This window comes from Siphateles boraxobius, unplaced genomic scaffold (assembly GCF_051911475.1).
Source record: "Siphateles boraxobius isolate OS27281-9 unplaced genomic scaffold, OSU_SipBor_1 25, whole genome shotgun sequence".
Lineage (NCBI taxonomy): Eukaryota > Metazoa > Chordata > Actinopteri > Cypriniformes > Leuciscidae > Siphateles > Siphateles boraxobius.
The window spans coordinates 8,492,337-8,505,937 of record NW_027508866.1 but is presented as its reverse complement, the minus strand read 5'-3'; the positions used below and the strand labels follow the sequence as shown (position 1 = coordinate 8,505,937).

General features: G+C 37.1%; 1 protein-coding gene across 3 annotated transcripts in view; it reads left to right on the top strand.

The window, feature by feature from the left end:
• esama (endothelial cell adhesion molecule a) overlaps positions 1-13,589 on the top strand; it is a 45,623-nt gene extending 32,034 nt beyond the window's left edge. For 2 of the 3 annotated variants that reach the window (XM_077242399.1, XM_077242401.1), the window contains exons 2-7: positions 3,372-3,514; positions 8,038-8,239; positions 8,457-8,612; positions 9,488-9,610; positions 10,371-10,500; positions 11,821-13,589. In XM_077242399.1, coding sequence (XP_077098514.1) covers positions 3,372-3,514; positions 8,038-8,239; positions 8,457-8,612; positions 9,488-9,610; positions 10,371-10,500; positions 11,821-12,274 — 1,208 coding nt within the window. In that variant the 3' untranslated portion in view covers positions 12,275-13,589. Of the gene's footprint in view, positions 1-3,104; positions 3,222-3,371; positions 3,515-8,037; positions 8,240-8,456; positions 8,613-9,487; positions 9,611-10,370; positions 10,501-11,820 lie in introns of those variants that run through there. The other variant, XM_077242400.1, reaches the window with a different exon arrangement.
• The last annotated feature ends 12 nt before the right edge of the window (positions 13,590-13,601 follow it).

Below are 13,601 nucleotides of genomic sequence, written 5' to 3'. Positions count from 1 at the left end.
TGTGCGCACAATTTCTTCTTTTTTGAAATCATAGTGTATGTTCTGGCATTTTAGTCGTATATTTATTTATGTCTTAATGTCATTTTGTATGTACATAATTGGTTTTGCTTAATTAAAAAATGCAGAACAAGTGAATATTTATAAAGCAGTACTGTTTTTATCAGCTATAACAAAGATGCACAATTTCACGTTAATGCTGCGTTTTAATGTACGACCTTATATGTGTGTTAACTGTTCCAATGTATAGTGTGCATTACTTGTGTGTCAGACTTAGGCTATGTTTACACGGAAACGATCTGAAGAGAAAACGCAAAAGTAGCGTTGCGTTATCACTTTTTATTCTGCGTTTAGACTAGCGTTATGGGGGGGAAATCCGCGTGCATATGGTGACGCAAACGTGTGTGAAATTCGATGTAGTATGCACTCCAGGGCTAGGTAGCAATGTGAAGCACTGCCACACAACAATACCAATATCTGAGAATATTTTGTACAACTGCTGAAAAGACTCTTGTACGTTTATCAGAGCTGCTAGGGCAACTTGAAGGTCCGACATATGGAAATAATCCGACATGTTGGTTGTTATTTTCCTGTACTGGTGCATGCCTGTGACGTAAACGCGTACGCGACGAGAGCCACAGTGAGCAGATTTGCGTTTTTACCCTTAGACGGGAACGCGACGGTGGAGCGTTTTTAAGATTTCCACTCTGGAGGGTGGTTTCACTTTTTTGCGTTTTTAAGCCCCCAAAACGCCGTCGCCGTGTAAATGAAAGGCACATCCGATAAAATATTTTTACGTTTTCACCTGGAATCATTCTCGTGTAAACAGGGCCTTACTGGTTGAGTTTTTGGTTGATGACACCTCATTACCTCCTCAGCTGTGTTGCAGGAGTGAGATTAATTCAAGGCACATCTAGATCTTCCATCTCCATTATGTCTTCATGCCACTCGATTACATATATTATTCAGATCAGCCCCGTGGGAATGATTTAAACTGATTTATAACATTCTTCTTCTCTTTACAGAGCTTCTCACCATTATAAAGAGAATTTCCAAAAATGAAGTGTCTACATTCAATATTTGACTTTCTCTTTCTGCATGTTCTTCTCACTGCCCATACCTGTCCCTAGATCTTTCCTTCAAACTTTCTGGGGTTCACAATCACAACAGAGCAAACAAAAGCACATTTGCATCAGCAAAACATTTGTTTACACAGATTGTGAGGACTATAATGGCAGAAATCATTTGCAGGCTCATTAGGGCTGATGGGAATGGGAGAGTGCTGGAATGTCTTGTCATTAGGAGCTTAATCTGAAGATGCTGAAATGCACGAAGAGTCAGGAAACAGGCTCTTTCCTTTTGTCCCTCTGTCATTCTCACAGTAAAACAGAAACATCCCTCAAAACGACTCCCAGAGGAGTCATTCATCATTGTTAAAACGAATATAAACAACTAGTAGTGGACATTCACTTTGAGTTGGTCGTTGGTTTGCGCACACTAAACTTTCCCTTGTGACATCACATCCACACTAATGCTTTCCTTCTGTGGCATGTAAAGGTCTTCATGTTTGTTTGAGGTTGTTCTTCCAATCACTGAGTTTAGTGGGATGATTTAAACACTGCTAAGATCCTTATGTGGATCTGAGAGACTCTGTGTTCACAAGAGAGAGAAACACTCCCAAAAGTGCTATGATTAATGAGAGATGTTGCTGCTGACACATGGTTCCCCACTGAACTACGTTTAATCTCTTATTCAGGCTTTAGTAGAGCGATCTAGAGATGAAGAGAAGACTTGGGAATGCTGGTTAATGCATCTAATGATTCAGAAGCTCTGCTTTGGTAGAAGCTGATAAAACACTGACACACTGAACACATAGATTGACTGCATGAGTCATTGTATCTGTCATATAATTCCTGAATCAAGGAATTTTAGTGAAGTTCAAGAAACACTATATTATGTTGGTCTTTCTTCTTATTTGTAACTTTATTTATTATATTTAATATTATTTTCTATTAATATTTATGAATTAATTATTTTTATTTATTTTTGCAAAACAATCCAAGAAGTGTTGAATTAAACCTGAGTGAATTTATTGAATAGTATTTGCTGCCCTCTATTGGTATCTAGACAGTAATATAGTTTCAGGTCAAATTCTTTCATGGAAAAAATAATCAAAAGAAATTATCTCTGTCTTTAAGAATTTCTTCTAAGCTGCTTAGGGTTTAAAATGCTTAGTGTATCCTAGCATTCAGATTATGAAAATTGTACTAGAAATGTGCGCTATTGTGAATGAACAAAGTGCTAATGTTAATGCTTGGAAAGTTTAAATAAACTTAAGGCAAGTAAACGTTTTATTTACAAATCTGGTTTATAGGAAATAACAAACTCTAATTGACTTAATTAATTGTGTTTGAAATACATGAATACTCATCAAAAATATTTAATATACATTACTGTTGAAGTGTCTGGTCGGTGAGATTTTATGATGGATGGATGGATGGATGGCACCAAGTCTACACCAAACATGTGTGGTACATTGTCTCGATAATCAGCACACATCTTGTTGTCTCTGTATGATTGCTTATAAATATTATAATTTGAAAAGTTCAGTTCACTGCCCTAAAATGACAGAGGGAGGTAAACTGGCATGGCCAGAAATCTGTTTTCCCCTTTTGACCTATAAAATAAATGTTGATCAAGATTTTCCATGAAAGCAGATTAATTCCTTCATACATTTATAATGCGATTCAATTTTTTATCCTGCACCATATGCTAAATTTCTGAATTTAACACTAAGCAAAGGCTTTATTTGGAGAGGGTCAATGGAAGAAATTACACTATCTATCGTTGCTAGTTTGTAATCGGGCTAAAGACCAGCCTGCAAAAATAAAGCAGAAGAAAATGTTAGAGACACGAGCACAAACAGGATTCTCGTTGAGGATTAGTGGTTTTACACTTAAGGGTGGGGAATTCGAGACTACACATAAGCCTAAAATAAGATGCTCTGCAGTTGCGTCACCCGTTTTCTGTGGGGTTTTTTTTGTGGACTTTCATCTAAAGTCCTAAATGACAAGAGGATTTTAGAAGCAGATTCTCTTTTATGAGTGTCGGTGGCGAGTATCTGTTTCTACGGGAGCTGAGCTGAAGAGTCCTGGCCAAGCTGGCGGAACAGACGGACAACCAGGACAGCTGGATTCAGCTGGTTTACCTCCACTTGGGGGAGTGTAAGTCACTCCTGGATGTTTCCGAGCTTTTATTGGAGTTTCAAAGGAGTGCATCTGGACATGTGGTCTGTCAACTAGGTTGAGTGTCAGTATTTTGTGTTTTGCAGGTTGTTAATCGATTTTTTCTTTCTGTTTTTTTTTTCTTTCCAGGTGACATGGCCCAACTTTTGCTGCCTTATAATAACGTAGAAGTGATCCAAGGGAAGATGGTAGTGCTGCAGGCTTCTTTCACTGGTGCTGAGATACAGAAGACCACGGTCGTCTGGAACTACATGTCCAACAGCACAGAAATGGTGACTGTTTTTGCTATATGTTGCTTTTCTTTGTACGAGTTGGCAGTGATAGCAGTGTCCTGCAGTGTGATATGTAAAACCTCTTCTAAAAATGTTTATTTTTTTAAGATGATTTTTTTATTGGTATACACATTTTTTTTAATGTATTTTATTTTATGTTAGTCATATTAATTGAGATACTGCATGCAATATTAGTACGTAATACAAATCAAATTGTCACACTGCAGAACCACTGAAGTGAAAGATTTAAAAAAAAAAAAAATTTAAACTAAAATCTTGATGTTAAAATACATGGACATGTTATTTGTCACTTTTCCTAAAATGAAGGATAATTTCAAGATTCATTCAACAATTTATTCATGACATGTACAGTTATAGACAGAATATATCTTGGTCAACCTGGTCAGCTGAGACTGTGAATTAAATGCATGAATTAAATGCTGTGAATTAAATGCAATAAATAGTAGGTAAAATGGTAAAATAATATGAACATAAGAAATAATAATGAGAAAATAATTAATAATAATAAACATTATTACTAAAACATTATTAACAACGTATAATATAACATTGGCAAAATTAGGCAAGTAGGATTAAACACCTGTGTTTAATGACTGAATAAAGTAGACTTAAGACAACAAGTAGTCAGTTGTACAGAGAATAGTAGTAGTAATAACATGAGTTAAAGCATGAGTTAAGCTTGTCAAAGTAAAACTTACTATTTTTACCCATATAATGTGCTTTAGTTACTAATAAACAATTACGTTAATGGTTATTAGGGTAATAATTATAAGGTTATTATTATTGAGAGATTTCTTAAGCTCTTTTTTTTTTGAATAAATGAGAGACAATGTATTATTATAAGAGACTATAATATTCAATAAACTATGAAATATATCAATACTATATCATATATCAGTACTTGCTAGGGAAGTCTTTATGATTTTATTATGAAACCGTAGGGAACGGAAAACTGACATCTTCACCCTTTACTCAAATATTATCACAGATTTGTTAGATTTTGTAAGCATATTGCGTAGTTGTGCTTGAAGTATATGTTTTGATTTGTGATAACACAATGAAACGGAGTATATGTTTTGATTTGTGATAACGCAATGAAACTAAATATATGCAAATATAATTTTTGGCCAGACTGTCACAGAGAACACAGGCAAAGACAAGAGATAAGCACCAAAATATTAATAACTGAATATGTTAGTCAATATATGAATTTTCCTGTGAGGTTTTTTTTAATGCATTTTTTTCGATAGTAAAATTCAGCTATAGTTTGACTTTTTTGCCAAATAATTTTGTCAGATAAATACCTTAAGTTTAAAAACAAATGTCCCCTCTGGACATCACTTTTGCCCATTACTAGCACACTACTTGCACATAGGCTCTTTTTAATCAGATTTCATAGTTTTATAAAAAATAAATCTTCATAATCTGTTATAGATGGATTCTTTTGGAGTAGTTCAGGACGTAACATGACATGCAGCTGATGGAATATAATGTCCCTGGTCACTCAGACTCTTAGAGGTCAAGAGTGCACACAGAATAAATCCTGCTTCTCATTATCATACACACTCAAGTACTCGTGTGAACATGTTTCCAGTGCAGTACGGCGAGAGGATTCAGCATAGATTTATAATGAAATCTGATAATGTTATGTCCGTCCAAATTAGATTTCGAAATGGTATGGTATTATGAGTGGGATCATTCCTTAGTGTTTGTGCAGATGCCAGAAAGTTTAGCACCATCTGTGCATGTTGTGATTTGGATTATCAATGGCTGAGTCTTCATGGAAAATTATTGTGGACTGATTTTTAAAATAAAATGTCAGAAACTCTTAATTATACACTTTTATGTATACATTTTTAATTTAGTTAAATCATTTTGAATGGATGCTCATATCACACTGTCATCGCAGAATCACTTTGTCCTTTGTGTTAAGCATTCTGAAACTACAAGAAGTCACGTGGGTCATCACAGCAGACTACAGCTCATATTGCCATAGATTAAGTTCAGGCCATCTTACTTTAAAAGCTAGTATAATACTGAGATTGAAATGTTCACTCTTGGCAGCAATTCTCTTTCATTTTGGATTACATGGCATCTCATTACAGAGTAAGAAACCGTATTATCTGCAGATTGTAAAATCCTCTATCCTGCATTTTCTTCAGTTGAGATTAACTCTGCTCACTGAAGGGTTATTCAGTTATGAATCTTTTAGACCTGTCCACTGAGAAATTCTGTCTCTGCCTCTAAAAGATTGATGATCTTACGTCACTCAATGTTTTAATTGTACATTTTCCGAAAACCAGTCAGTACCTGGTGTGACCCATTTGCCTGACGCAGTGCAACACATCTCCTTCGCATAGAGTTGATCAGGTTGTTGATTGGGGCCTGTGTAATGTTGGTCTACTCCAATGGCTGTGCGAAGTTGCTGGATATTGGCAGGACCTGGAACACGCTGTCGTATACGCCGATCTAGAGCATCCCAAACATGCTCAATGGGTGACATGTCTGGTGAGTATGCTGGCTATGCAAGAATTGGGATGTTTTAAGCTTCCAGGAATTGTGTACAGATCCTTGCAACATGGGGCCATGCATTATCATGCTGCAACATAAGGTGATGGTCGTGGATGAATGGCACAACAATGGGCCTCGGGATCTCGTCACGGTATCTCTGTGCATTCAAAATGCCATCAATAAAATGCACCTGTGTTCGTTGTGCATAACATACGCCTGCCCATACCATAACCCCACCGCCACCATGGGCCACTCGATCCACAACGTTGACATCAGTAAACCGCTCACCCACACGACGCCATACACGCTGTCTGCCATCTGCCCTGTACAGTGAAAACCGGGATTCATCCGTGAAGAGAACACCTCTCCAAAGTGCCAGACGCCATCGAACGTGAGCATTTACCCAATCAAGTCGGTTACGACGAAGAACTGCAGTCAGGTCGAGACCCCGATGAGGACGACAAGCATGCAGATGAGCTTCCCTGAGACGGTTTCTGACAGTTTGTGCAGAAATTCTTTGGTTATGCAAACCGATTGTTGCAGCAGCTGTCCGGGTGGCTGGTCTCAGTCGATCTTGGAGGTGAAGATGCTGGATGTGGAGGTCCTGGGCTGGTGTGGTTACACATGGTCTGCGGTTGTGAGGCCGGTTGGATGTATTGGCAAATTCTGTGAAACGCCTTTGGAGGTGGCTTATGGTAGTGAAATGAACATTCAATTCACTGGCAACTGCTTTGGTGGACATTCCTGCAGTCAGCATGCCAATTGCACGCTGCCTCAAAACTTGTGACATCTGTGGCAATGTGTTGTGTGATAAAACTGCACATTTTAGAGTGGCCTTTTATTGTGGCCAGCCTAAGGCACACCTGTGCAATAATCATGCTGTCTAATCAGCATCTTGATATGCCACACCTGTGAGGTGGATGGATTATCTCGGCAAAGGAGAAGTGCTCACTAACACAGATTTAGACTGATTTGTGAATAATATTTGAGAGAAATAGGCCTTTTGTGTACATAGAAAACGTCCTAGGTCTTTGAGTTCAGCTCATGAAAAATGGGGGCAAAAACAAAAGTGTTGTGTTTATAATTTTGTTCAGTCTATTTATATTTTATTATGCAAAGATATTTATATTTTCGATAATTATGATTTGCTATTGTAAGGAAAAAAGTGGGTGTTTTCAATAATTTTGTTAGGTTTATTTAACAAAAAAGTTTGGAATAATTAAGAATGTTTTTGAATGAAGTGCTCTGCTTATGCTCTTCAAGGCTACATTTCTTTGAATAAAAATAAAACAATATTGTGAAATAGTATTAAAATATGTTTTTATTTATTTATTTATTTAATGTATTTTTTAGCGTATTTTGTTCCTGTGATGGGAAAGCTGAATTTTCAACATCATTCCTCTAGTCTTCAGTGTCACACATTCTAATATGCTCAGTTTTTGTTATTATTGGTGCTCAATTTATTATCAGAATTGAAAAGGTTTTTGCTGCTTAAGATTTTTGTGGCGCACTTTTTTAGGATTCTTTGAATAGAACGTTCAAAAGAACAACATATATTTGTTAAAAATACTTTACTGACACTTTTGATCATTTTAAGTATTTATAAGAAATGTTTCCCGAGCAGCAAATCAGCATATTAGAATGATTTCTGAAGGATCATGTGACACTGAAGACTGGAGTAATGATGGTGAAAATTTACATTTGTCATCACAAGAAAATACATTTTTAATATATTCAAATAGAAGAGTTATTTTAAATTCTAAAAATATTTCACAATATTGCCGTTACTGAATTTTTGATCAAATAAATGCCTTAGTGAGCATGATGTTTCAAAAACATAAAAAATAATCATTAGATTAAATGCATTTCATGTCATTTATATATTAATACATACATATTGTGAAAGACTCCCAGAATTGGCAGGATTATCAACTATTCATTCCTCAATTGTAATTATGATCCCTCCCAACAACCTCTTTGTTTTTCTTTAGATCATCTCATACGTCAGTGGAGAGTTAAGTCATAGCACTACCCAGTTTGAAGGTCGAGTTGGTTTTGTCCATCAAATGCCCAACACCAACCTATCTCTGTACATTAACAACACCAAAGCATCGGACTCAGGGAAGTACATCTGCCAGGTCATGATCCCTGGGGCCACAGGACACACTGGAGAGCTAATTCTTAATGTTAAAGGTGAGAAATTGTGGCGCACACATGCAAAGTGTTAAAGTACATAAGCTTACGGACATGTCAAATGCACAAACATGCACATCATCCCCTAATCCTCTTTTAAATGTGTTCTGTGACACAGGCCACATATTCTTTTTTTCAAACACTTAATTCTGTAATTGCAGCTTTTCACAGAAAGAGCATCTAAAAATGATTTAACATCACATCATGTCTCTTTCAGTTCCTCCCTCAGTGCCGGTGTGTCAAGTTAAAGAAAAGCCTGTTCTTAAAGGAAACATCACTCTGGCCTGTAACTCTAATGATGGTAAACCATCTCCCAAATACAAGTGGACCAAGATGAGCCCTACCTCAGAAGTCTTTTTCTCTCCCGCACTAAGTGAGTCTATCTATGTAAGAGACATGGATATGTTTACATAATGCATTCATTTCAATCTTCTTTCTAATAGCATATTGTGTTTCTCTACTAGCCAGTTTCACATTTCAACATGTTTCCCCAAAAAGGAAAAATCCCTAATGTCTTTCAATCACATTTGTCTATATGTCTTTTGTGGAAAAGAGGTGAATTTTTGAGGAATGTCCCAGTCTCTAACAAAGAAAGCACCATAAACATATACCAATATATACATGACTCTGGATCCATTCGCAAGGGTTAACAGCTCACTTGGAGATAATGTTATTCATGAATATTCACTTTATTTTGGTTGGTTTGTCTTATGACTATCGCACGACTTTGCAATACAGCACACGGGTCATTGACCACTTTTATGATAATATGAAGGTGCGTTTTCACTTTTTTTTTTTTAAGGTTGAGCTTCAGTAAAAAAAATAATATAATTGAGTAATTATATTACTCAAAATATTTCCTTTTGTGTTCCATGGAGGAAAGTAAGTCATGGGAGTTTTGAACTGTGAATAAATCATTTCAGTATTTTCATTTTTGGCTAAACTAATCCTTTAAGCATGATGGGAAAACAGTTTGGGCTGAGATTAAACCTTAAACATGACCATAATTATATTATTCTCGAGGCACTGGAATAAAATCCTTGGATATTTTGGGTAAACATTCCTGCCATTCAGCTGGAATGTTTCAGTTACTGGCAGTAACTCGGTTACTGTTATGCGATCTCTGTTTCAAATATGGCAATAAAAAACTATTGAATCTTGAATGTTAGATTTTTTGGGACCTCAGGCTAAGTTATTTTTGTAAACATGCATGTCTGACTTTAACCTCACACTGTTGTGTTGTTGTAGATGAAACGGCAGGAACTTTAAAATTGAACAATCTGAGCAGTAATATGTCAGGAAAATACGTATGCACTTCATCCAACTCTGCTGGAGAGGAGACTTGTTACATCAACCTGGAGGTCATCACATGTATGTACTGCTGTTTGAACATTACATAAACTCGTTCAAAAGTTTGGGGTCAATTTCTTTGGGGGAACTTTTATTCAGCATTAAATGTAACCGGTCCTACTCGACTCACTTCAAGCGGGATTCGAACCAGGGTCTTTAGCGTGGTAGGCTGGCATGTTAATAAGGGGTCTTTAGTGTTAAAGATCCACAGCCTCATGAGATCAACCTCACTCCCATCCAAGTCAACGGCACCAAATGTAACCTGCGCCGAGCGGGATTCGAACCGGATTCTCTTAGGCGGGCGCGCTAACAAGGATGCTAAAGACTGCAGCCGCTAGCGCTCCTCTTGAGGCCAGTGGAGTGAGCTTTACACACACTGCTCTTACTGGTCTGTTCGTTACAGTAGCATGACTGTTTTCAACATTGACAATAATTAGAAATGTTTCTTGAGCACCAAATCATCATATTAGAATAATTTCTGAAAGGATCATGTGACACAAAGACTGAAAATTCAGCTTTGCCATCTCAGGAATAAATTACATTTTATGTTCAAAAGTAAAATACAATGTAAAACAATACAATAGAAAACAGTGATTTTAAATTGTAAAAATATTTCACAGTATTACTGTATTTTTGAATAACACTTTTTTTTTTATAACAAAAGAACATAAGAGACTTCTTTCAAAAACATAAAAAAAAATCTTATTGACCCCAAACTTTTTAATAGTAATGTATTTGTTTATTCCGTCTTTCATTAACTTTACCTGTTCTTTTTGTGCAGCAACTAATGCTGGGATGATCGCTGGTGTTACGGTTGGTTGTATTGTGGCTCTCATTCTGATCATTCTCTTCCTCTTCTTCATGTGGACAAGACGGAAAGAGACAGAGGAGGATTTGGCCAATGAAATCAAGTAAGATAATTATGATTTATTGATTAATGTTATGTATTAAAGTCTTCTGCTCCCACAAACATTAACAACAAGCAACTGAATGCAGCAAAAAGTTGGAGCATATTTTAGACAAAAAAATGGACAATAGCTAAATAAACAGGAAACCTGTAACTTGAGTTATGCATCTTTCCTAAATCAAAGCATAATAAAAAATAAAAAATATTTTTTTTACCTACCTATTAGCTATTTGTAAACAGGAGAAAATGCATTGTAAAATAAATGGGCATCCACTCCCTGCGAAGTTAGCCCCCTTAAAAGTAGTACTTTTACATGATTTAATACAATTACCAGTTTACGCCGTTTTAACAATTCAACTCCCCACAAGGAGCGTAGTTATGTTTTGTCATCATTTACTCAGCCACAAGTTGTTCCAAACCTGTATGAATTTATTTCTTCTGCTGAACATAAAGGAAGATATTTTGAAAAATCTCTGTAACCAAACAGTTGTGGGTCACAGTTGATTTCCATAGTATTTTTATTTTTTTTTCATATTATGGAAGTCAATGGTGCCCCACAACTGTTTGGTTACTGAGATACTTCAAAATATATTCTATCTTCCACATAACAAAGAAATTCATACAGGTTTGGAGTAAAATATGACCATATTAATTTTAGCGTGAACTATCCCTTTAAGTAATCGTAGCGCATTGCACAAGGGCTAAAGGCTCACCGGACGGCTTAGCAAATGCTTCACAAATGCTAAGAGGGCACACACATAAACATGTCTGAAGCAAGAGAGGGGAACTCAAAGAACGGATATCCTCACTCTGCTTATATCCGCCAAGCCACTCCAATCCCCTATTCAACCTCACCCGTCAAACTCTGAGTGTGTAAGTGAAAGTGAAAGTGACACGTGATGGCCAAGTATGGTAACCCATACTTGGAATTTGACCTCTGCATTTAACCCATCCAAGTAAGTGCACACAGATTAGGATCAGAGTAGTGAGTAGTGAAGACACAGGCACTGCAAACGTGGATACACACACCCGGAGCAGCGGGCAGCCTTGAGTGGCGCCCGGGGAGCGATTGGGGGTTAGGTGCCTTACTCAAGGACACCTCAGTCATATTCCTGCTGGTACTGGAATCGAACCAGCAACCTTTGGGTCCCCAGTCCAACTCTGTTACCATTAGGCCATGACTGCCCCCCCAGAACGAGAAGAACACAAACACACGTGCCCACACATATACCCTCCCACACAACAGGGACATATGAGTAAAAACATCGGTACATCCAAGAACATAACAACTTGTGTAGACACTAAGTGTTTTTGTGTGTTACAGGGAGGATGCTCAGGCGCCCAAACGCATCTCATGGGCCAAGAGTGGCACTGGATCTGACATCATCTCTAAAAACGGCACCCTGTCCTCCATTCAAACCAGCTCTTACCCGCGAGACACGCAAAATCACCACCATTACCCTCACTCCGACACCGCATCCATCACCACGGCCACGGGCAGCATAGCCGCTTACCGCGCACAGCCTCCGGCAGATGCTAACCTGGAGCGCACGTTGCCGGGCTACAACACCAACCCTACCCTGCCCCGCGGGCCACTGGGACCCCATAGCACCAACGGAGGCTCCCATCACACCTCAGTGCCCCGGACAGCCTCTGCCCAGCCTCAGATTCCACGTCCACCAGTGCTGCCCACCACCGTAACTGCGGCCAATATCTCCCGCATGGGAGGGGTACCTATTATGGTGCCAGCACAAAACCAGGCCGGCTCTCTGGTGTAAGACCAGTCACTTCTGCTGAAGAGAGAAGGAGGACCTCACGTCTGCGGACCTAAAAAAATGGGGCACATAGAAAAGGATGGACTGGAACCATTAAGCTTTTTGCCTCTGTATGGAAACAGCATGGTGTAATTTTCTTTATTTACATTTTTTATTTTATTTTTGTATATGTAAGTAACATAAACGAACAAATATAAAGATGCTCATTGTATTGTTTTATAAATTCATAGTTTTTTTTACTGTTCAAACTATTACTGAAAAGCCTATCCTTTCTGTAAAGTGGAACTTGTTAAACGGTAAACCAAAAGACACTAGTTGTTTGCATTATTTGCATTTCTTTTCATGAAAAACATTTATTTTTGTGTTCTTGTTGCTGTTACTGCTTTGCTGATTGTTCTTTTGCAAACTAAAGATGCTAACTTGCCTTGATGAAAACAAATGAAAGGTCTATTCGACGTTTTTTACAGACACTCCTCATTGATGATTACGTTTACATACGATCAATAGCATATGTTTCATAACCGCATTGGTTAAAGGAAATGTCGAGGACATCACTTAAAGTGGCATCATTTCAAGTTGCTATATTTGCCTTTAAATGTTTTTAGCCAAATATATTTAAAAACAAACCCGTGTTGTTATCTCTTAGAGATATGGTAGCATTTTTCAATTTAGAAGTGTAAAATTTGGTGGTATCTAATCTATATTGTGGTTTTGTACCCCATGATTCTATTTTACAACTTCGATAATGTATTGTATTGATTATGTGAATAATTAAAAACATTCATTCCTTTACCTTACTGTAAATAAGGTATTTATTTCTCATTCTAGGTCTGTGGTTATTTAATGGCAGCAAATATGTTCATGATTTATCTGGTATACTGGATACAAAACCAAAGATTTACTGTTCAGTGCTTGTAGATGTGGAAGTAAAAGGGGTTGTGAATGGCAGTTCATGTCAACTTTATAGCAGACAACAAATCACAATAGTATCTGTAAATATGCCAAAATTCATGTTATATTATTTTTCTTATTTACCACATAATTCATAAATGCTATTTAAACACTGCTGTATTTTTCTTCTTTTTTTCAAACTAAAACTTTTATGTACTCAACTGTGCAACTGACTGTTTTTCCAAGCACAAAATATTTTTTATTTAATTAGAAATGTTTTATTGTTTGTACCCATGTCAATATTTGTGTCATCTGCAGCCTGGATGACCTCAAATTGTTCTGTAATAGCCTATAAGACATATACCATCTATGGACATGAAAACACTTTGTATTCATATTTTGAATAAAAGAAACTGGCTGTAAAAAATCAGTCTAGCTG